Source organism: Marmota flaviventris, chromosome 1 (assembly GCF_047511675.1).
Source record: "Marmota flaviventris isolate mMarFla1 chromosome 1, mMarFla1.hap1, whole genome shotgun sequence".
Lineage (NCBI taxonomy): Eukaryota > Metazoa > Chordata > Mammalia > Rodentia > Sciuridae > Marmota > Marmota flaviventris.
Window position 1 is genome coordinate 203613595 of NC_092498.1, and position 23266 is coordinate 203636860.

The window sequence follows — 23266 nt, forward strand, 5'->3', positions numbered from 1 at the left end:
CAGAATTAGTTAACTAAAAGCAAGATCACAAAGTTATCAAAAATGTATCATAGCCAGACATGGTGGTATATGACTATAATCCCAGTGACTCAGGAGGTTAGCACAAGGAGATCGATCACAAGTTCCAGGCCAGCCTCTGAAACTTAGTGAGACCTTGTCTCAAAATAAAAAGGATTGGGGATGTAGCTCAGTGGTACAGTACCTCTGGGTTCAATCCTTAGTATTGTGTGTGGTGGGGGGTCAGACAAAATGATAGAAAAAATGGAGTGAGAGCCGTAGAGGATTGGTGTGAGGTCTTATGTTAGAATTAAGAAGAATATGAATAAGAGAATGAAAAAAAAATTTATTGAACAGAGAAAGGCTGAAAAATTTCCCCCAAATAATAAAAATTAACAATACACAGGTTCAGGAGAACCAATAAATTCCTAATATGACAAAAAAAAAAGTTTTTACAAATCACATCATTTATAGTGAGACTGCAGGAAAAAAAAAAAAAAAGCTAAAATAAACTTTTTAAAGCAACCACACACAAAAATTACTTTTTTTGTGTTGCTCACAAGAATGTATCTAACAAACTGGGCATGGTGGTGCATACCAGAAATGCTAGCAGCTTGGGAGACTGAGGCAGGAGGATCACAAGAAATCCTGGCTTAAAATAAAAAATAAAAAGGGCTGAGGATAGAGCTCAGTGGTAAAGTGCCCTGGAGATTCAATCTCCACCTGGAGATTTAAAAAAGCATCTCACAGCTCTTCTTCCATAAGGAGCATAACTTACTGAGCCCCTCAGCTGCTAGGCTCTGAAATCTACCACCATGTTTTCATGGAAGCCATGTGTTATTGCCAATCAACTGTGCCTCTGTATACAGCCCCATCTCCTTGATCTTGTAGCTTGCTTCTAAACCACAGACTATGATAAAGGTGAAGAGATTTGCTGACTTAAAATAAATCAAAAGGAGATTATCCTGGGAAGACCTGACCTAATCAGGAGAGCCTTGAAAAACTTTCTGCAATTGACCTTGAGGAAAGAAGTCGCTATATCTTGAGGGTTCTAGGAAGACCCCAATGAAAAAGCCACATGACAATCAACTGTGAGCAGACTCTTGGAGCTGTGGACAGCCACCAGCTTACAACAATGGGATCTCAGTTCTAGAACTTCATGGAAATGAATTCTGCCCACAGCCATATAAGCTCAGAAGAGGACCCTAAAAAAAAAAAAGCCCAGTCAATAACACCTTGATGAGACCCTGCAAAGGACCTACCCTTGCTAAACCTAGGCACCTGATCCACAGAAACTGTGAGATGATAAATGTGGTTTTTTGTTTGTTTGTTTTGGTACTGGGCATTGAACTCAGGGCCACTCAACAACTGAGCCACATCCCCAGCCCTGTTTGGGATTTTATTTAGAGACAGGGTCTCACTGAGTTGCTTAGTACCTCTCTTTTGCTGAGGGTGGCTTTGAACTTGTGATTCTCCTGCCTCAGTCTCCCAAGCCGCTGGGATTACAGGCATGCACCACCACACCCGGCTATGTATGTTATTTTAAGCTATTAATTTTGTGGTCATTTGTTATGCAGCACTAGGAAATCAAAACACTATGCTCTTATGGACTGCTTCCAAGAAAGGACTGAGTGTAACATGAATATTAATACATATCCATTCTTTTGGGGCCAATTTTGGTTCAAGGCCCCCAATAGCCTCGCTGAACATTCCTTATACACATGGCAGTTCTTGCCTTTTGCATGAGAAGAGCTGGAAGATAGTCTGCAGGATCCCTCCAGCCTTACCCTTCCTATTCCTTGACTCAGGGATTTCCCTAATAACATTTTTTGCATATTTAATCCCATCTTGGCATCTGCTTCTTAGAGGATCCAGGCTAACATACTTTCAAGAATGGTAAGTAACCAGGCAGCACAGGCCTGTAATCCCAGTGACTCCAAAGGCTGAGTCACGAGGATCCCAAGTTCAAGGCCAGCCTCAGCAACTTAGTGAGGTCCTAAGCAACTAAGAGAAACCCTGTCTCAAAATTAAAAATAAAAAGGCTGGAGATGTAGCTCTGTGGCAAAGCATCCCTGGGTTCAATCCCCAATTAAAAAAAAAAAAAAAGACCAGGCTAATGATTATCTTATTAGTCAAAATGGTGGCTACTTCTAAGGGGTATGAATATGAATTCTTATTCATGTTTAAAAACTTTCCAAAAGTTTTGACCTTTTTAACTTTTATTATAGTCACTGGAAACTTACAGCAAACATCATTCTTCAAAACGAAATGTCAGGAACAACAAGAATGCCCCATTGCTGCCACCAGGGAGGCTTTTTCTTCTTGGTAGACTCAAGGGATTCAGGCATAAATCACCCAGAGGACACTTATGTGACTTTGACATTTTTTTTTCAAAGCAGTTTTACGGATTATAATAACATACATATATATATATATATATATATATATATATATATATATATATATATATATATTTATTTATTTATTTATAGTTGTTGATGGACCTTTATTTTACTTATTTATGTGTGGCACTGAGAAAAGAACTCAGTGCCTCACACATGCTAGGCAAGCACTCAACCACTGAGCTACAGCCCCAGCCCTGATTATAATTTAAAAACCACAAAATCTACTATTTTAACTAAACAATTTGGTGATTTTTCTTAAGTTTACAGAATTGTGCCACCATCATCACCATCCTATTTTAGAAATGCTGCATCACCAACCCCCCAGCTCCCTGGGGCCTATTTGCAATTACTTCCCACTCTCTCCTCAAAGCAACCGCTGTTCTGCTTTCTGTCTTTATAGATGTGACTATTCTGGACATTTCATGTGAATGAAATCATTTAATAATGTGGTCTTTGTGACTGACTTCTTTCACTCAGCATGTTTGAGGCTTATCCATGTTGTAGTACATATCAGCACTCCGTTTCTTTTTATTTCTAGGTAATTTTCCATTGTATGGATGATGTACCACATTTTATTTATCCATTCACCAGTTGACAGTGTTTTCGTTATTTCCAGCTTTTGGCTATTATGAATAATGCTGCTAGGAACATATGCATATAACTCTTTGGATGTACATATGCTTTCATTTCTTGTGGGTAGATACCTAGGAACAGAATTGCTAAGTCCTGTAATAAAATTCATGTTTAGGATTGGAGATGGGAGCTCAGTGGTAGAGCTCTTGCCTAGCATGTGTGAGCCTTGTGTTCAATTCACCTGTACCACAAACAAAAAAACAAACACCCTGATATTTAACTTTTTTGTGGTTTTTGTTTTTTGTTTCATTTAAAATTTTATTTTATTTTTTATATGTTTCAACTTTTTTTAGGAAACTGTCAAACTGGCTGTATCATTTCACATTTTCACCAGTAATGTATGAGTTCAAGCCTATATGACTTTTAAAAGAATAACATACACTTTGTTGATTACTGGGGATTAAACCTGGGGAATCCCAGCTTTTTTTCGTGTTTTATTTTGAGACAGAACTTCACTAGGGTGCTAAGGCTGGCCTCAAATTTGTGATTCTGGGCCCAGAATGGTGGAGCTTGTCTGTAGTCCTACTGGCTCAGGAGCCTGAGGCAGTAGGATCGTGAATTCAAAGCCAGCCTCAGCAACTTAGAGAAGTGCTAAGCAATTCAGTGATACCCGGTCTCTAAATAAAATACAAAATAGGCCTGGGGCACTGGGGTTGTAGCTTACTTGTAGAGTACTCGTCTCACATGTGGAAGGCACTGGGTTTGATCCTTAGCACCACATAAAAATAAAATAGAAGTATAATGTCCATCTACAACTAAAAAGAAAATTTTAAAAAACAATAACAAATAAGGGCTAGGGGGCTGGGACTGTAGCTCAGTGATAGAGTGCCCACCTCGCACGTGTGAAGCACTGGGTTTGATCCTCAGCACCACATAAAAATAAATAAAGATAGTGTCCAACTATAACTAAAAAAAATTAAAAAAAAAAAAAAAAGGGCTAGGAATGTGGCTCAGTGGTTAAGTGCCACTGAGTTCAATCCCGGGTACCAAAAAAAAAAAAAAAAAAAAAATTGTGATCCTTGGGGCTGGGGGTGTGGCATGTGTGAGGCCCTGGGTTCAATCCTCAGCACCACATAAAATAAAATACATAAATTAAATAAAGGTGTTGTGTCCATCTTCAACTTAAAAGAAAATTGTGATCGTCCTTTCAGGTGAGCACCACCCTGTCTGGCTGTAAGAGCATTTTTATAGTAAGAATTCCATTTGTTTTCTAGTCCTTAGAACTGAACATGCTAGGCAAGCATTCTACCACTGACCTACATTCCTAGCCCTTATTTTGAGTCTGGGTCTATGTTGTCCAGGCTGGTATAGAACTTGCAATCCTCCTGCCTCAGGCTCCCAAAGTCACTGGAATTACAGGTGTGGGCCACTGCACCTGGCTTTATTTGTATTTTTATTTTAAGACATAGTCTAAGTTGCCCAGGATGGCCTTGAACTTATGATCCTTGTACCTCAACCTCCCAAGTATCTGGGATTACAGGTATGCACCACCATGCCTAGCTAAAGATGTTTATCCTTATTTTTTCTATGTTATAAGGGCTCACAATTTAATATTAACTAAAGAGAAAGACAGGGTGAGAGAGAAAACACAAATAATTTCAACTCTGTAAAGAAAAAAAACTGCCCCAGGAAAAAAGGCTGGAAGGAAATAAACTAAAATATACATTATTGTTGCCTTAAGGGAATAAGTTTATAAGTTAACTTTTTTATTCATATTATTTAGTTCTGACTGAATTTGCATATATTAATATATTTATTTTCAAAATAAGTAGAAAACTAAAGATGGAGGAGGGAGAGAGTGGGAGGGAAAGGTTGGCCAGGAAAGGAAAGGAGCCCTTTGACTTGATCATCTCACCTCAAAAAGGAGACTGAATGCATCCTCCTCCTGACTTGTGAGGTGGACTGACAAGCCCTTAATGAAGACCCCCTGAGGATTTTCCACAATGGTCATTGGTGTGACTGAAGGTCCAACATAGGGCAGAGTAGACAGGAGATCAAACAGGCTCTCATTATAGATTTCCAAGTAGGAAACACGCACAGTGATGGCATGTGTGGGGCGCTCTTCGATCATCCTAAAAACCTAGATGGGAGATTGGACAGCAGTCACCAAGGGCAGAACTCCAAGAACCAGGGTCGCTCTTACCTCAGGAGAGAAGATCAAAAAGTATAAGACAATTCTTGTCCTCAAGGAATTCATCATAATCTAACTGGCATGATGTTCATCATCAATAATTATTATGATTAGTCCAATGGGTGATATTAATTATCATCTTATAGTTGTTTGAAGCATGACTTCCTGATTGGCTAACCCTCATCTAGTCCCAAGAAGTAGAGGCATGATGAGTGAAAAAGATTCTGAAGTGAAGATCTCTTACATATGGTATTCTCTATATCTACACACCTCTTTTCTATCTATTATTTAATTTCATCCTCACAAATCCCCTATGGGAGGCAGGCAAGAGCAATTCCCATTTATGGAAAGTTCCATGCATTAAAATTTTCCATAGTCACTCTGATAATAAGGATAGAGGCAAAGCCAGAATTCAGCTTCCTTAATTCCTAATATCCTCCCCAGCATGACTTTGGACTAGTCTTTTCCCCCTCTTAAGTTTCTTTTCTTTCTTTCTTTTTTTTGGTTGGGGATTAAACCCAGGGCCTTGTACATGCTAGGCAAGCACTCCATTACTGAGCTACACCCTCAGTCACAGTACCTTAATTTTTTTCCTTATTAAATAGAGAATTGGGCTGATAATCCTCAAGTCTCACTTTTTCTAAGAGGTTAGACTTGAGATGTTCAAAATGATAGATAGTAACCACAGATGGCTGTTGTACACTTGAAATGTTGCTAATGCAAATGAATTTAATTTAAAATTTTATGTAAATTAAATTTTAAAACTTATTTCATTTATCAGTAAACTTTTAAGTATGTTTGTAACAAGTTTAGTATGTAAATCTACTTCTTCTCTTTTTTCTTCTTCTTTTTTTTTTTTGGATTAAACCCAGGGGTGTTTAACCACTGAGCCCTTTTTATTTCTTTTTATTTTTTATTTTGAGACAAGATCTCTAAGATAAAAAAAAAACTCACTAAATTGCTGGGGCTGGCCTTTTACTTGCTTCCTGCCCCACTGAGATTATAGACAATGCCACCACACCCAGCTAAATCTACTTTTTCAACTCGAAATTTTACAAAATGTGAATACAGGTATTTCTGACTAATACTTAGTGCCTAAATTGAAAGGTACTCCCCAAGTATAAAATATACATCAACTTTCAAAGACTTATTAATAGAAAAATAATGTGAACTATTTCAATAACTTTTATACTAATTACATTTGGAAATTATATTTTGAATATACCAAGTTAAGTTATATTGCTAAAATTAAGCCAAGAATGGTGACACTTGCATGTAATCCCAAGCGATTTGGGAGGCTGAGATAAGATTGCAGGTTTAAGGCCAGCCTTTGGAATTTAACAAGATCTTGTCTCAAAATAAAAAACAAAAAGGGGTGGGGATGTAGCTCAGTAGTAAAGACCCCCTGGGTTCCATCCCCAGTACAATATAAAAAATTATATTGTTAAAATTATTTTCACACAAGGCGTAGTTGGCACACATATTGGTACTCCCAGCTACTCAGGAGGCTGATGCAGGAGGATCACAAAGTCAAGGCCAACCTGGGCAACTTAGGGAGACCCCTCTCTGAAAATAAAATTAAAAAGGGCTGGGTGTCACATTCCATGACTAAAACTTAAGGTCCCTCCAGGTGAACCTGGCTGGCACGAAATAATCACACAGAGACAGAGAAATACTTTTCCTTTGGGTGTTACGACGGCTCCTCTGACCTTAGGGGTCCGTGGAAAGACAGAGAGGAGCATGTGCTGAACCCTTTTATTGGGGAGAAGCCATTCAATTGAGGCAAGGGGTCAGGTTTCAGGGGGTTGAGTCTAGTTTCGTGATGTCAGCTGTCAGCAGACTGACATCTAGGAAGGCCATGACCATCTCATGAGCTGTGTGGGGATCATAAGCAGAGCGAGGCCCGCCTAAACAGAGGGGCAACGTCGGTTCAGTCCACTTTGTGCACTCAGTGCTCATAGTTCACACACACACAGCCCATGGCTGGCTTGCCACATCTCCATGTTCTCATGGCTCAAGGCTAAGGGGTGCTTGATTCCTATGTGGCAACTCCCAACTGCTGGGGATATAGTTCAGCAGTACAGTGCTTTCCTACATGTGTGAGGCCCTGGGTTCAAACACCAATATCCCCCAAATAAGTAAAATTTCACCTATTTATTTTTTAAATGTAGCTACTAGAAAACTCAAAATTGCATATGTGACTTACATGATATTCCTATTAGGTGGCACTGGACTATACAACTGAAGACTGAGATGCTGAGATACCGAAGCTTTAGATGGTTTATATACTAGGATATCTATACTTCTCATAGGACAAGGCTGTCAAACCACAAGATGCTTTAGTGGGAAGGTTTTTTGCTTCCTCCTCCAAACATAGTCTTCACAGAACCCAGGCTAGCAGGCCCCAAAGGAAGGCCTTTATGCCCTGTCTTCAGTCATACTTCACTAAGCCATAGTTGACACAGTTTTGAAAGCTCAGGTCATGGCTCGCTTCTTGTCTTTGCTTTTTAAAGGCAATGTTGGGTAAAGAAGCCAAAGCCGGCCAGTAAAGTAGCTCTGAAAGAGCCCACATTATACTAGTTAAAACAAGGAAGGACTTTCAAATCCTTAATTACAGAATCACAAACTATTGGAACATGCCTGCTCCCTCTTTTACAAATAAGGAAACAGTGTGGGTGTTTGAACCTCTAATCTCCTGAGGCCTCTACCCCCTCCCCCCGCCATGTGAATTTATTCTGTCTATAGTACTGGTACCAGTACTGGCTGCAACTCCTCTGAGGGCCAGATCCCATTATTTCTATTAGCTGATCTGAAATTGTCAGCATCTATGGCAGAGAGGGGACCTATGTGACATCCCACCCATGGGCCCACTCTCTACCTGCTGCAGAGCACGAGGGAGGATCCCCCGGTGCTTGTAATTCTCAGTGGCCCCCGTCATGGTGTATGTCTTGCCAGCTCCCGTCTGCCCATAACACATAATGGTACCTGCAAACATTTCAGAACACATCTCAGTGACATCCAGGAAAATAATTCTAAGGACAGTTCTCCCATTCCCCAGCATATCTAGTGCCAAGCAGAACCCTTGTATGAAGGTAGCCAGTGGGAACTGGCCAAAGACATTAGGAATTCCACCATGGAGGAGGATGGGCAAGCAAAGGAGTAGTAAAACTGATGACACTGAAAAACTGCCTGAATTTGTAGTCCACCCAGTGCTCTAATGTTGTCTGCACCAAGAGATGTTCTGGGCCTAGAGAGGGAGAGAGGGAGCTTCTAGTCCTAGAGCTTCTGAGAACAGGGAGTTTCAGGGAAGTGAAGAGTGGGAACTTTTACTTAAAAGATGAGGAAGGGAACAGGAGCATTAGACTCTCATCCTTCTCTTGCAAGGTCATGAACTGCTTGGGTCTGGGTCTGGCAAGAGTCATCAACTTATCCATAAAAACAAAAAAAGGCTTTTAAAATCTCCAGGAAGAGATAGAGTAGAAAGGGCATTTCCTGTCAACATTTGCAGATTCGCACAGGACAAAGAGAGCTCCTAGTTAGTCCAAGGTCACTTCCAAAAATGGACCATCATTACTGGTCCCTGATCTGGTTCCACTGAATACCCTGAAAGACTTTTCATTTGTACTTTTCACATCCTTTAGGTCTAGCATCACCACCAGGCTCTGAGACATGAACTACGTAGTCACCCTGGGCTCCCATCTGCTCTTGCTTTTGGCTTGATCCCATCCCAAAGACTGCTTCTGGGTGTTTACACAGCAGACCTGACAGAGCAAGCACTCTACACCACTGATCCCATGTTTTAAGATTAATAAACTTAGACTGAATAAGTTTTTAAAACATTCTTAATAAAGCTGTTTTTACTTTGTTGAGAAAAATCAATCACTGATGAAGCTTTTAGGGATAATATGAATAATTCTATACTGGAATATGAACAGTACAGGGATTACAATAAGTTAGAATAAATGGAAATAGTTTCCAGCAGGTAGCTAAGAGAAAAATGTATAGACTTCATCAAATTGATCATAAAGACATATTGTCAAACTAACATTTTAACAGGATAATAGTTGAACCTCTACAACCTATAAAAAGCCAGGGTCTTCTAATCATCCTATCAAGGTAGGATCCTAGGGCAGTGGGTCAGGCATGCCCACAATGTCATCAAGCAAATAGGAAGTTTTCCACTATTAAGAACATGAAGACAGGGGCTGAGGATGTGGCTCAAGCGGTAGCGTGCTTGCCTGGCATGTGTGCGGCCTGGGTTCGATCCTCAGCACCACATACAAACAAAGATGTTGTGTCTGCCGAAAACTAAAAAATAAATATTAAAAAATTCTCTCTCTCTCTCTCTCTCTCAAAAAAAAAAAAAAAGTTCAAAAAAAAAAAAAAAAGAACATGGAGACAGGAAAATGAGCCTACAAATGTTAGTGAGTTTATGTTTTATTTTATTCACCATAAAAATACTTGTATGTCTTCCTTCAGAAAGTGATCCTCAGGTTCTTAGATAAAACAACAATTAATTAATTTAATTACCATTATAGCCATCAAGGGCTTGGGAAACCACATCCTTTGCGACTGTCTCATACACCAAGTCCTGAGAGGCATCATGGAGAACCCCATCCAGCTTGAATGACCAGTCTGTTTGCTGGTTATTGACAACTCCTTTCCGGATATCTTTTTTTAAGTGAATATCAATGCTCTAGGAAAACAGAGAGAAAGGAAGGGGGCGAGGGGGAGATGGAGAGGGGGGAATGAGAGAGAAAGAAGGAAGGAAATTATATGTCAGGTACAAAAAAGCCACTGATACCAAAGGCCTGACCTGGAGAAAAACGAGGAAGCAATCTCATTTTGAGGTTGCTAATGAACTTTAGGATGAGCAGGGACTCCCATATAGATGACATTTTGGATGAACAATTTGGTATAGAAGAAGGAAGCTCCTGCAGGGAGGCCATATCACCCTGTGGAGGAAGATCAGAAGACAAGCACTTCCTAGTTTCAGTGTCTCTCATCCTAGTTTACAGGGTGTGGCTGTTTGGCTCCCCCATCTATGAAATGGAGTCAAACCAATTTATCATGTTCTTTGTAAACAAGACTTAGACATATCCTACAAGTATAGGAGGCCTTGAATTAGGTCAGAGGGAATAGTAAGCTTGGTGACAGAAGCCTGGGCTTGAGCCCTGTCACTGGTTAAAAGTGGTAAGGTCTCCCTCAGCTCTGCATTGTGGTAAGCACCTATTTCTACATATATACCATAGCCCAACGTGAGTAATGATGAGGTAGCCACAGAAAAGGCTCTGGGCCGCCCAGACACCGTCAGTCACTCACTGGTATTAGAGGAAACTGAAGGTGCCCAGCCTACTTGTAATCAAGATTTTTAGAAGTATGTATCTTCATTGCAGCCAAAGTGGCAGCAGCTGGCTTAGGAACATACTGGGTAAGGTCAATGCCTCTTAAGATTCCAAGCTTCTTGATGGGAATTCTGATGTAAAAATTATCTTGCTGAAATTATATACTGGCTGCTCTAATCCAAAAGCTAAGACCTGGCCACGCAGAGAAAAACCAAGACCAAGAAGACAGGTTTGGTTCATACATATATAAAATGCTCTGTGCTTCTATGTTCATTGAAAACACATACTGTAGGGCACATTAAAAAAATATTTATTTTTTTAGTTATAATTGGACACAATATCTTTATTTCATTTATTTATTTTTATGTGGTGCTAAGGATCGAACCCAGGGTCTCACACAGGCGAGGCAAGTGCTCTACCACTGAGCCACAACCTCAGCCCCTATAGGGCACGTTTTATAATGCCACATTTGAGCTCTTTTTTGAATGCTAGAACCTTAAAGTCTTGAGCAGAATGCCCTTGAATTCTTCTTTTAAAAAATGTCTCAATGCTGGCCAGATGGACCTGTACACGTTTTCACATCTAACACTCTCATGCTGTTCTAGGCCTGTCAAAGGCTTCAGAAAGATTCTTAGGACAGTGGTGAAGGTACAGGGTGAATAAATCTTCAGTACTCATGATAAGAGTCTCCCCTACTGCTTGGATAAATTTAACAATAATCAACTCAAATCAACACTCTTTTTTTTTTTTTAGTACCAGCGATTGAACCCAGGGGTGCTTAACCACTGAGCCAAATTCTCCAGCCCTTAGTTGTTGTTGTTTTTTTTTTTTTTTAATTTTTATTTTGAGACAGGGTCTTGCTAAGTTGCTAAGGCTAGCCTCAAACTTGTGACCTTCCTGCCTCAGCCTGCCTAGTCGCTGCAATTACAGATATGTACCCCCATGCCTGCTTCAACTCAATGCATTCTTACTATACCCCTGAGAAATTATATAATGGAAGATACGATCACCAGAAAATTTTATGGGTGTGGAAAAATGCAGGGTAAACTTCTTAACAGTAAAATTGTTAATAAAGGACAATTAAAGATGGGAACCTCATGAACTTTCTCATTTAATTTCGATGTTGAGGGCGTGGTTTGGATTTGATGGATCAATTCTGTCCTGGTCCCTAAATAGTTGTTTGGAAATAGGATCCCACTGTAGTGAGGTAGAACAGAGATAGAAGGACCCAGGAAGGCAAAGGCAAACACATTCTACTTACTTTATTGTCATCTCCATATCTGATCATTTCATGAGCAAAGTCATCAGTGGGTTTGACACGGACAAATGCATGAACCTTTTTTCTGGTACCCATCCTAGCTAAAGAGAAGAGGACAATGAAATTTTCAGTAGTCATCATCAAATAACAACTAGCGGAGTCATTCATTTAAGAAGATCCAAAGAGAGTGACCTGCAGCCCATTTTTCCCTATCCCCCTGAGAGCCAATCTTCCTTTTCACCTCTGCCTTTCAATGCCCTCTGGATAGTGCACCGCTCAACAGGTATGTGTACTTCCTGCTTTGAAGGCTGCTTCATCATTTTCTACCACTGACCCAAAAGAGACTGAAATACAAAGAAGAAAGAATATTCCCTTTAGTTGGCCTATTCTAAGCTGTTGTTTCTAGAAATATTCTGCGTAAGATGAGTCTCCTTATGCTTTGCCTCATCTATTATATGCTTGTTATGAAATTCACTAAAAGTAGTTTTTCTTTTTGTAGTACTGGGAACTGAACCAGCAGTACTGGTTCAGTAATATGCCAATTGTTTCTATTTTTTATTTTGAGAAGAACTTATTAAGTTGCCCGGGCTGGCATTGAACTTGCCATCCCAGGCTGGCACTGAACTTGCCATCCACCAGCCTCAGCCTCCAGAGTCACTGGAATTACAGATATGCACGACCACACCCTAGTTTTGTTTTTTTCATTAACATACCTTTCGGGCTGGGGATGTGGCTCAGTGGTAGAGTGCTTGCCTAGCATATGTGAGGCACTGGGTTTGATCCCCAGTATCATATAAAAATAAATAAATAAAGGTATTATGTCCATCTACAACTAAATATTTTTTTAAAAAATATACCTTGGGCTGGGGTTGTGGCCTAGTGGTAAAGCACCACATATGAATAAATGAATAAAATAAAGGTCTATCAACAATTAAAAAAACATTTAAAAAATATACCTTGCTTAGGATGCAGCATCCCCTCTACATCTATCAGACTAGCTGGATCAGATTAAGCATACTTCTATGACTAAATGCCCTAGAAGTATACTTAAGCTATTCCATAATCAAACAGTCCATTGAGAGAAAAACCATAGTCCCCTACCTCCTTTTCCTCTCCTAAAACCTAACTACATTCTCATCAATTTCCTTCAGGTAGCCACACATATCTATCTTCCTTCATTTATATTATGACAATTATTATACGTAGAATACAATATTAAACATTTGATGTGGCTGTATGGAATAAGATGGAAGCTTACAGATGAAAGTGATAGTCATTTAGGTAAATGTTCCATAATAGAAAAGACTTTCTTAAAGAGGTAAGGGCCACAAATACCATAAATAGTTAAGCAAACTCAAGGTGCCCAATTAAAATATATTCTTGTAAAACCTTTTAAATAACGAATTGCAAAATCCTTTAAATGATAACTAAGAAATCTCATATCTTTTTGGAGACTAGTATTATGAGTCAAATCACACTTGGCCCTCTCCTGGGAGTGCCTGCAAAAAAATATTTAATACTAATTAGACAGTAAGTTTAGGTTCTAACACTGACACTCAGTGGAGAAACAGAAGGTGATTAAATAGAGGTGATAATTATGCTGTTTTTCCTTTTTGTGTACTATAATTGAACCTAGGGCCTCATATATGCTAGGCAAGTGCTATATCACTAAGCTACATTCCCTGTATTTTATTTCCCTTTATCTTATTTTACTTTATTTAGACAGAGTCTTCCTAGGTTGCCCAGGCTGGCCTTGAACCTCAGTCTCCTGAGTAGCTGGAGTTACAAGCATGCATGATCAGACCCAACCAATTGCACTGATTTTTATTGCTTTAAGGATTTTAAAAATCTGACCAGCTTTTCAGGTGTCTCATTATATATAATGATGATAATATCTTTGTTTGTTTGTTTTGTTTTTGGTACCAGGGATTGAACCCAGAAACACTTAATTAACTACTGAGCCACATCCCCAGTCTTATATTTTGTGAGACAGGGTCTTGTTAAGTTTCTTAGGATCTTGTTAAATTGCTGAGGCAGTCTTGAACTTGCAATCCTCCTGTCTCAGCCTCCCCATCACAGGGATTACAGGCGTTCACCACCATGCCTGGTGATAAAGTCTTACACACTGAGAGAAAATGCCAAGAGCTCTAAGAAACTAAGTAAAATTCTATCTGTGAGAATCATCAGTTTTGTTAAATCTAGGTAATATCAAAAATAAGATAAAAATCTATGAGCTGGGTGTGGTGGCGCATCCAGGTAATCCCATCAGGATGCAGGAGCATCACACGTTTGAGACTGGTCTCAGCAATTTAGCAAGACCCTCATCACCTTGTAAAACTGTAGTGGCATCCCCTTCTTCATAGAAAATCTTAAATTAAGCCTCTCCAGAAATCATTACCATAATTGACTTTAGGACTATCAGCAAAAAAATCTACAGAACAGTTCAATGTAGTTAAGCTTCCTATTTCCTGCTGCTCTATCTTACTTGGCCAGAGGCCAGAAAAAGATCAGCAGTCCAAGTGCTGAACACCCCTTTACTAGTTTTTCACAATTAGGGACTATCTAGTATTTTGTAAGATATATAATAGATTGTAAAAGTTTTCAAGGGGGAAGTGTTTGCAAATGCAAAATGTGATAAGAAAGATTCTTTAACAAGGCCTCTGGTCTTGGGCTGCAGCTTCAGAGATGTTTACATTTCAAAGAGAAGATGTTACTAATTGGGCTCCATGGTAACAGCTGGCAGGGGGAGGGAAGAAAGGGGAGAAGAAGCTCTACCCTTCTCAGGTGCTGACCTTGAAGGGTTAACTTGCCCAGAACAGAGAAAGAAAAGCTGCTTATGTGTGAACTTCTGCAGATTGTGAACTTCCCAACCCCTCCCCCTACACACTGGGTTTAAAGTTCTGAAACTGCTTGAACTCGGGGTTCAGGGGGATTGATTGGTTACAGTGAAAGCTTTTCCCTCTGAACCTGGCTGCAGCCAAATAAATCTGCTTCCTGCTAATTCTTTGGTGTTTGACCTCGTCTGTTCCTACAAAACCATGTCTGAAAATAAAAAACAAAAAGGACTGGAGGTGTAGCTCAGTGGTATCGCGCTCCTGGGTCCAATCCTAATAATAATAATAATGTCTATGAGAATACACTGAATGAATAACATCATTGTTCAAAACTATTGGGAAAAAATACAAAATACAGTTTTAAATTCTTCTAAAATGGAAGATTTCTAGTTTTTTACATATAAATATATCTTATTTCCTTTTTTTTCCCCCTGGTAATGGGCATTGAGCTACTTCCTCCTCTTTTACTTTTTATTTTGAGATAGAGTCTCACTAAGTTACTCAGGCTAGCCTTGAATTTCCAATCTTCCTGCCTCAACCTCTGGAGTCTCTGGGATTACAGGTGTGCACCATTGTGCCCAGCTACATATAAATTTTCCTAAAATCAATCTAACCTTTTTTTATCTGTCCCCCCACTCGTAACTTGATAATATCACTATGTAGTTTATAGTCATGTAGTCCTAAGATAGGGCTCTCAAATTTCAATACTTTCACTTTTACAGAACCATGAATATAAAGAAAAAATGTTAAAAGTCCATTTGGGGGCTGAGGATGTGGCTCAAGCAGTAACATGCTCACCTAGCATGCGCAGGGCGCTGGGTTCGATCCTCAGCACCACATAAAAATAAAATAAAGATGTTGTGTCCTACGAAAACTGAAAAATAAATATTAAAAAATTCTCTCTCTCTCCCTCTTAAAAAAAAAAGTCCATTTGGAATTAATATTCTAATTTGAACGGACAAAAGGCCCAAAGGGCAGGATGTTTGTTGCATCACACACTTGTCTTTTGATCTCTCCATCAGGATTGGACCAATTCAATAAGGAATGTGACTTTTGCCCCTAAAATCCTGTACTTTCAAGGGGGAGGATAGAGTTGAAGCTAAAGAAAACTCCTGGAAACACTTTTAAATAGGACAATCATAGGCTGGGGGTGTAGCTCAGTAGAACACTTGTCTAGCATGTACAAGACCATGAGTTTGATCCTGAACCCTGCAGCAGGGGAAAAAAAGGAATTTGCTAAATTTATGAGAAGTTAGAGAAACATGAAGCATAGGAACCTGACTCAATTTCAACCTTCAATTTGGAAAATGGAAAAAAAAAAGAAAAAAAAAAAAAAATATATATATATATATGGAGAAATAGCTTGTTTGAACCTGCAAAGTACTTCAACAAAATGATATGATATCCAGTATTTTTAAAAATTTTTCTTTTTGTTTTAAATGGACACAATACCTTTATTTTGTTTATTTTTATGTGGTACTGAGGATTGAACCCAGTGCCTCACATGTGAGAAGCAAGCACTCTACCACTTCGCCACAACCCCAGCCCCTGATACCCTAATATTTAAGGCCTTTCAGTTTTTTTTTTAAAAAAACTCCCAGGCACAACAGGGATTTCTTTGTGTGTGTGTTTTTTAATTTCTATTTAGTTTTTTTTTTAAATATCTTTATTTATTTGTTTTTTATGTGATGCTGAGGATCGAAACCCAGTGCTTCACATGCAAGGCATGCACTCTACCACTGAGCTACAGCCCCAGCCCAGGGATTTCTTTTTTTCAATTACAATTAATTGTTTTTTTAAAAGCACATTAAAAAATAATAATATTTTACATAGGAGTTACCTAACAAAAAATTTTCTTTTAAAATATTAATGTCCTTCCACATTTCTAGACACAACTTATGATGATCAGTTTTCTCTTAAAATTATATGAACTATCATCAAATGGCATTAAGTGTCCCTGCAGAAGCAAGTTAAATAGAGACAGGTGCTCCTCTTTCAGCTCACATTTTTGATGATGGGGGCAAAATAAAACCCTGACCTATTATGAGTCTTTCAGCTGTCAAATCAAGTAAGCAAACATAGTACTTACATATTTGCCTACTATAGAGTATGTATATACTTCCTACATTCCTCAATTCACTATTTTATGATCATCTTTTCCTAGCCACTATGGGGTCATTCAGACTTTTTGATTTTTAGAAAATTAATCTGAAAGATATTGAGGTGAGCAAAGAAAATGGCTTGTCCAAATTGTCATATCTGTCTTTAAAATTTAGCTCTAGAAATAAAAAAGCCACCAATAACTCTAACACAAAGTCCTACCAGAAAACTGAAGAGAGTATCTCATTTTCTATTTCACTTCAATCTATGCTATGGGAAATTAGGAGTAAAGCAAAGTGTATTTTGACTAAAATATTCTATTTCTAAAGCTCTGGGAACAACTCCCCCACACTAGACCCAAGGGCCCATCCTCCTGCCCAGGGAAGTTCAGGTACCATTCAGGATACTCTTTAAAAGGGACAGAAAAGCAGGGGAGCTCTGGGACCTGCTGCCCAGGCCTCCCTCCCTGAAGCCCCTGCCACCAACAGCAAGGGGTAGCACAAGCCAGCACAAAGTAAACCCAGAACCTGCCTCTTTTCTGCCATGAAATTGCTAACATGCACATGCACATGCAACCAGCCTGTCCATGTTCCCAAGGTCTCCTGATGCTCATGTTATGGCTCCAAGCATGTCATGAGCCATACCCGCCTGCAATAAGCCTTCCCTATGATCTACACCTCTACTGTGTGCTTGCTATTCAGCAGCCCCTCAATACCCAAACATTGGGGGCCCCATGCCATTTGCACTTACTGAAATACTGCTTGTTACTGTTCTTACGCCGCTTCATTTGTGTGGATTTCAGCTCCCAAATTACAAGCTGCTTGAGAGCAAGGAATGTGCCTTTTATCTCTTTTGAATCCCCCTACAATATCCAGAACAGTGCTCAGTGCATAGCAGGTGCTCAAGAAATGGTGGTTGGTGGTGATGGTCGTGGCTGGAAGTCAGAGGATAGGTGAATCTCCATGTGTGGGTCCATCTTCAGTCACTACTAAGAGAGTCTCAAGGCGCAGATGATGTGACTCCCCTTCCAAACCACATCCAGTACCCTGACCCCTCAGTTGTTCTTCAGGATACTTGCTTTCTAGGTTTATTTTAGAGGCCCTCAACATACTCCATTTTAGTAGTGTCCTTTTCCCTCAGAGCTTTGTGAGGAATACCCCTCTCTTTGGAGCACCATCCTTAACACCTGTGAAATAAAGTGAATCTGAGTGGCCAACAGCAGACCTCCAAATTGAGAGATTCACTGTTTCCTCATTTGTTTTAGGGGTGGCAATGAAAGGAATTGCCACCCACAGCTCCCGAAGGCTTGACAGGAGATGAGGGAGCATCTGGTGTGATGGCTGGTACCCAGGCAGTCCCTATTTTCTGGCGCTCTTGCACAAACCAGGGGCAGAGGCTACAACAGCATCTGAACCCCAAACATAGGGTCCAACCTGGCCTTGGGCTGGAGTCAAGACCAGCATGTAGGCAAAAGTAGCCTTTCTCTTTTTTCTCACCTAACTTGCGGGAGCCCCATGAGGAGTGTGGGTGGCAGTGGGCCTTGGGCCCATTCCTCTCTTTCTCTGGAGCGGTTTCCTCATCTGCAAAGCGCAGGACTCAGACTGATGTTCCCCAAGGTCACTCCAGTTTGAAAACTAACAGTGCAGAAGAGTCCAGAAGACCCCTGGCACCCCTGCCTCACGCCCTCTATGTCTGGAGCACGACGTGGGATCCTCACGGAACCAGGGAATATTAGCCCCGAAGGTCCTAAATCGCTGCCAGAATAAAAAGGACCCTCTGAAGCCGCGTGCCTTCCTCTGCCAGAGTTTCACAAACTAGCAAGCCAAGCCGGGAACTCCGGGATAGAGTGGTGCTGGGAATTCAGCCACTGCCAGCGGCCAGGACGCACAACCCCATCGGGCCTCCCTTCTCCCTAATCCCACTGTCGCGCGGCCCCTGCTCACCGCTCCCGAGGCAGCGGCACTCGCCCAGTGCGACCGCTGCCGACTGCAGAGACCCAGGCTCTGCACGCGATCTGGACACGCCAAGAGCTGCTGCCGGGCTGTGTATAAAGTCGCCATAGCAACGGGTCGCGTCGGGGATTCCGGAAGTATCGTGGGGTGGTGGCGGAAATGAAGTGCACAGCACTAGGTCGAGGATACAGGTAAGGTCAGGACAGAATCGGAAAACAGGAGATGTGGCCAGTGATTCTAGGAAGACTGCAACAGCTCCATGCGCAAAGCCGTGTTCGAGGTAGCGGGGAAACGAAGGCTGTGTATGAACCAGGAAGCGGGGCTGCAGGTCTTCCGGCGCAGAAGAATTTGCGATTACGGCGGCCGCGCAGGCCCGTCCTATTCCGGCTCAGCGTTCCTAGCTGCGTTCGGTGCGCGCCTACGCCCCGCCCTGGTTAGTGTGGAGCCGGCCGGCCAGGCCTGCGCAGTTGCGGCGGTGGGGGAAGATGGTGGAGGACGGTGCGGAGGAGCTTGAGGACTTGGTGCACTTCTCCGTGTCGGAGTTGCCTAGTCGCGGCTACGGCGTCATGGAGGAGATCCGGCGACAGGGCAAGCTGTGCGACGTGACGCTCAAGGTGCTGCGGGATGGGCGGCGGCTGGCTGACAGGAAAGGGGTCGAGCGGGAAGTAAAGAGGGGCGGGTGACGGGGAAGGGAGGTCGAGCGGGCAGAGGGGTGGAGAGAAGAGAGTGGAGGGAGACCCTGTCGTAGGGAGACAGGTGCCAAATGGGAGAGGGGTATTAAGGCCAATTTGGGCGCGGAAGAGGGACAGCTTTCAGCTGTTGGAAGAAAAGGTTGAGAGGTGCGCCGCCGAGGCCCTCAGAGTGGGAGACACCAAAGTGCCCGCCTCCTTTTTTCTGTCACACAGACCAGAGAAAATGTACTTACAGCTTCTCTTGGGAGGAAGGGGCGGTGTCTGGCTCCACATTTGGGTGGATACCACTGAAGCATCTTCTTGTGCACATAGAGATTTCTTTGTACCGCTCGAAGTTGACTGTGCTTTCGTATAGAGGTGAAGGCTTCTCCTTAGGTGTCATTGCTTGTCCTTGATTGTTAGAATCTTTGAGGTGGACAGATGCTCTCTCACACTGGAAGACCCCCACCCCCACCACCATCACCAAAAGGTCTATTTTAACCACCCTCCCTACCAGCAGTCACAAAAACCAACCCCCCGCCCCCCCATTGCATGAGTCTTTTCCTGCGGAGAGACATGCTGTGCTGCTTCTTGGACAAGCTGCTGAGCCATGTGGAACCCTCCAGGTGGGGAGATGGTGCTGTCATTAGTGTTCCCTATTGGACTTTAGCTGGAAGGCTCTCAGCATCTGAGTGACCTTCCTGTTTTAAAAAAACAAAACTATGCAGAGATCTTTTTGCTTTTATTTTCTACATGGTTAAGGAAACCTTGCTTCTTCCTTAACCAGCTACCCTGCTAGAGAGGGTAAAGTAGGATAGTTAAGAGTTTAGACTGGTGACAGGAGGATTTGGATTAAAATCCCAGTTGTAACCTTGGACAAGTTATTTATTCTCTCTAAGCCTCAGTCTTCCAAATGTAAAAATAGGTAAGGTTCCTAAATTCTCCATGTTAGTGGGAGGATTAAATGAGAAATTTTGTGGTATTCTTTGCCTTATTCCTGGCCAAGTTCTCCAGTGGTGCTATCAGGTAGGGCCTGTAGGATAATGGATCTGTCTTTTCACTGTGTGAAAGGGGACTTGGGTCTCTCCTTTTCATCCCTTTAAACCCCTCCTGAAGGAAATGATTTTCCAGGAGAGGAATACAGTGGCCTGAGAAAGGGGCAGGAACTTCTCAGGTGAGAAAGAGGAGCCAAGAGGATTAAGAAAACTGAGCTGGACTAATGGAAGCAGAGGAAGTAAAAATAAATGAGAGATTTTTGTCCACAGAAATAAATGTGAGAGATGTGGAGATTTGTAAACAGAAGAATGATCTAGTTGTGGAAGTAACATTTGGTGTGAATAGAGACTGGTGAAAAGCAGTAATAAGGAGGGATTTTTGGATTTAGATTTAAGGTGTAATGGTGAATTAAGGGACGCTTTTGAAACACAGAGAAGCAAAAAGGGCATGACAGAGTGGAATGGTCACAGATATTTCTACATAAAATAGTAACTTTCATTTCTACATTTAATAAAAATTTCAAATATAGTAGATTTATAGCAAAAAATGCCTGTATGACTTTTTTTTTTTTCAATTAAAATGCTTTCTGTTTATTGAAAGGGACAAGTAAATCATTCAGATGTAGTACCATCTGAGTGTCAGTCTGAATTACTGTTTCAAGGGCATAAGGACCAGTGTATAGGCCTAGGCTAGAGCTGGTCAGAACTGTAAAGACCAATCTCTTCTATAAGGCCTGAGAAGTGGTTCAGTGACTGTAGGGCAAGGAAAAGGCCAAGCATACCAGGTTCTGCTGCATTTCACTGCCCTCTACAAAAACTGTGCTGTGAAACTTGTTTGTCACCACCCCCATACATACACACACAGGAAATATAGTCTTTCCTCAAATTTCTGGCAATTCCAGATTGTTTTTCAGATAAACAGGCACTGAAAAGTTTTTTGGTATGTGATGACTTGTTGACTAGTGGGCCTCCCTTAGGGCAATGGATCTCAAACTTTAGCAGGCACCAGAATTCCTTGTTGGCCTTGTAAAAACTCTGGGTTTTGGAGTTCACCCCTGAATTCTGATTCATAGGTCTGGCATGGGCCCAAGAATATACATTTCTGTCATGTTCTCCAGTGGTGCTATCAGGTAGGGCCTGTAGGATAATGGACCTGCCTTTTCACTGGAATGTGTTCAGACTCCTCAGTCTTCTAGGTGTCCTCCTAGATGATATAAATCTGGTTGTTATCATTCCAGGAGTCTTGTGTGAAAGGGGACTTGGGTCTCTCCTTTTTGTATGGCAGACTTTGAGTCAGTCCCCCTAAATGGTGCCATTTCCTTATTTTCAATGGTGCCCCAGTTACACAAGTCTGGAGTCGCTAGTTCATCCTGTTTAGAGAGTAAATCTCCAGTCTTCTGCTGGGGCAGTGACAGAGTGTTGCCTGGTGGAGGGGACCAGTACTGCCTGTTTTGGGCTCCTCCTTATGACACACCTTCAAAAGAAACTGGCAGCTCCAGTGGTTGAATTTGCAGTGGCTTTACATCTGCATTACTCAGAATTCTCCATCTAAGTCAGTTATTACTCATTTGTCTGCTTTTCATCTTCTAATTTTTTTTCTTTTTTGGGGGGGGTGGGGATGGGGGTTGAACCCAGATGTACTCTACTGCTGAGCTACATTCCCAGCCCTTTTTATTTTTATTTTTAAAATTTTTTTGTAGTTGTAGAAGACAGCATGCCTTTATTTGTTTATTTATTTATTTTTTAATACAGTGCTAAGGATCCAACCCATTGCCTCACACGTGCTAGGCAAGTGCTCTGCCACTGAGCTACAGCCCCAGCCCTTTATTTTAAATTTTGAGACTGAGTCTCATTAAGTTGCCCAGGCTGACTTCAAACTCGCGCTCCTCCTGACTTAGCCACCCAAGTTGCTAGAGTAACAGATGCGTGCCACCACACTTGACCATTTTCTAAAATTTTGTAGATTTTTCTAATCTGTTTCTCTGCTTCTTTTTCCTTGGGAGCTTCACTGTTTGTTTGTTTGTTTGTTTATTTGTTTTGGTGGTTTTTTTTTTTTTTTTTTTGGTACCAGGAATTGAAGCCAGGGGCATTTAATCATTGAGCCACATCTGCAGCCCCTTTTATTATAGAGACAGGGTCTTGGTGAGTTGCTTAAGACCTTGCTAAGTTGCTGAGGCTGGCTTTGAACTCATTATCCTGCCTCAGCCTCCCAAGCAGCTGGGATTACAGGCATGCGCCACTGCACCCAGCTTGCTTAACTGTTTCTTGAACATTAGTATGAGAGGCAGGATGATGCAGACTTTGGAGCCAGACTACCTGGTTTTGAATGCTGGCTCTGCTACTTCTTAGCTGTGAAAACCTGAACCCAAGTTCTTTAAATGCTAATGATTCAGTTTCTTCATCCTTAAAATGGGGATCATCACCTACCTGAGTAGTGAGGATTCTATTAGTTAACATAATGAAACACTTCAAATAATCATGTAGTAAATACTTAGTAAGTAGTAGATTTTGTTGGGGGTACTGGGGATTGAACTACTTAGGGGCACTCAACCAATGAGCCACATCCTCAGCCCTATTTTTTTTTTTTTTTTTTTTTGTATTTTATTCAGAGACAAGGTCTCACTGAGTTGTGTAGCACCTCACCATTGTTGAGGCTGGCGTTGAACTCATAATCCTCCTGTTTCAGCTTCCCGAGCCAATGGGTTTATAGGCGTGTGCCACCGTGACCAGGAATTGAGTCCAAGGGTGCTCTCATCCTCAGTCCTTTTTGGTGGGGGCAGAGAGACGGGGTCTCACTAAGTCACCCTGGCTGGTCTCAAACTTGATGTCCTCCTGCCTCAGCCTTCAGAGTTGCTGGAATTACAAGTATGCACCACCAGCCAGTCAATAATAATTTTTTCTTAAGAGACAGGGTCTCACTATGTTCTGCGGACTGGCCCCAAACT

At 41.4% G+C, this 23266-nt stretch overlaps 2 protein-coding genes across 4 annotated transcripts in view; one reads left to right on the top strand and one right to left on the bottom strand.

The window, feature by feature from the left end:
- The window catches only part of Kif9 (kinesin family member 9), a 63976-nt gene extending 45256 nt beyond the window's left edge, over positions 1 to 18720 (bottom strand). The window contains exons 1-6 of the mRNA XM_027932374.2: positions 18647 to 18720; positions 17454 to 17889; positions 11773 to 11870; positions 9697 to 9862; positions 8045 to 8151; positions 4891 to 5115 (exon numbers count right to left, since the gene is read on the bottom strand). Of these exons, the coding sequence (XP_027788175.1) occupies positions 4891 to 5115; positions 8045 to 8151; positions 9697 to 9862; positions 11773 to 11870; positions 17454 to 17490 (633 nt within the window). The 5' untranslated portion in view covers positions 17491 to 17889; positions 18647 to 18720. The remainder of the gene's footprint in view (positions 1 to 4890; positions 5116 to 8044; positions 8152 to 9696; positions 9863 to 11772; positions 11871 to 17453; positions 17890 to 18646) is intronic.
- Positions 18721 to 19070: 350 nt separating this feature from the next.
- The window catches only part of Klhl18 (kelch like family member 18), a 51422-nt gene continuing 47226 nt past the window's right edge, over positions 19071 to 23266 (top strand). For 2 of the 3 annotated variants that reach the window (XM_027932253.2, XM_027932254.2), the window contains exon 1: positions 19071 to 19269. In XM_027932253.2, coding sequence (XP_027788054.1) covers positions 19141 to 19269 — 129 coding nt within the window. In that variant the 5' untranslated portion in view covers positions 19071 to 19140. The remainder of the gene's footprint in view (positions 19270 to 23266) is intronic. The other variant, XM_071600533.1, reaches the window with a different exon arrangement.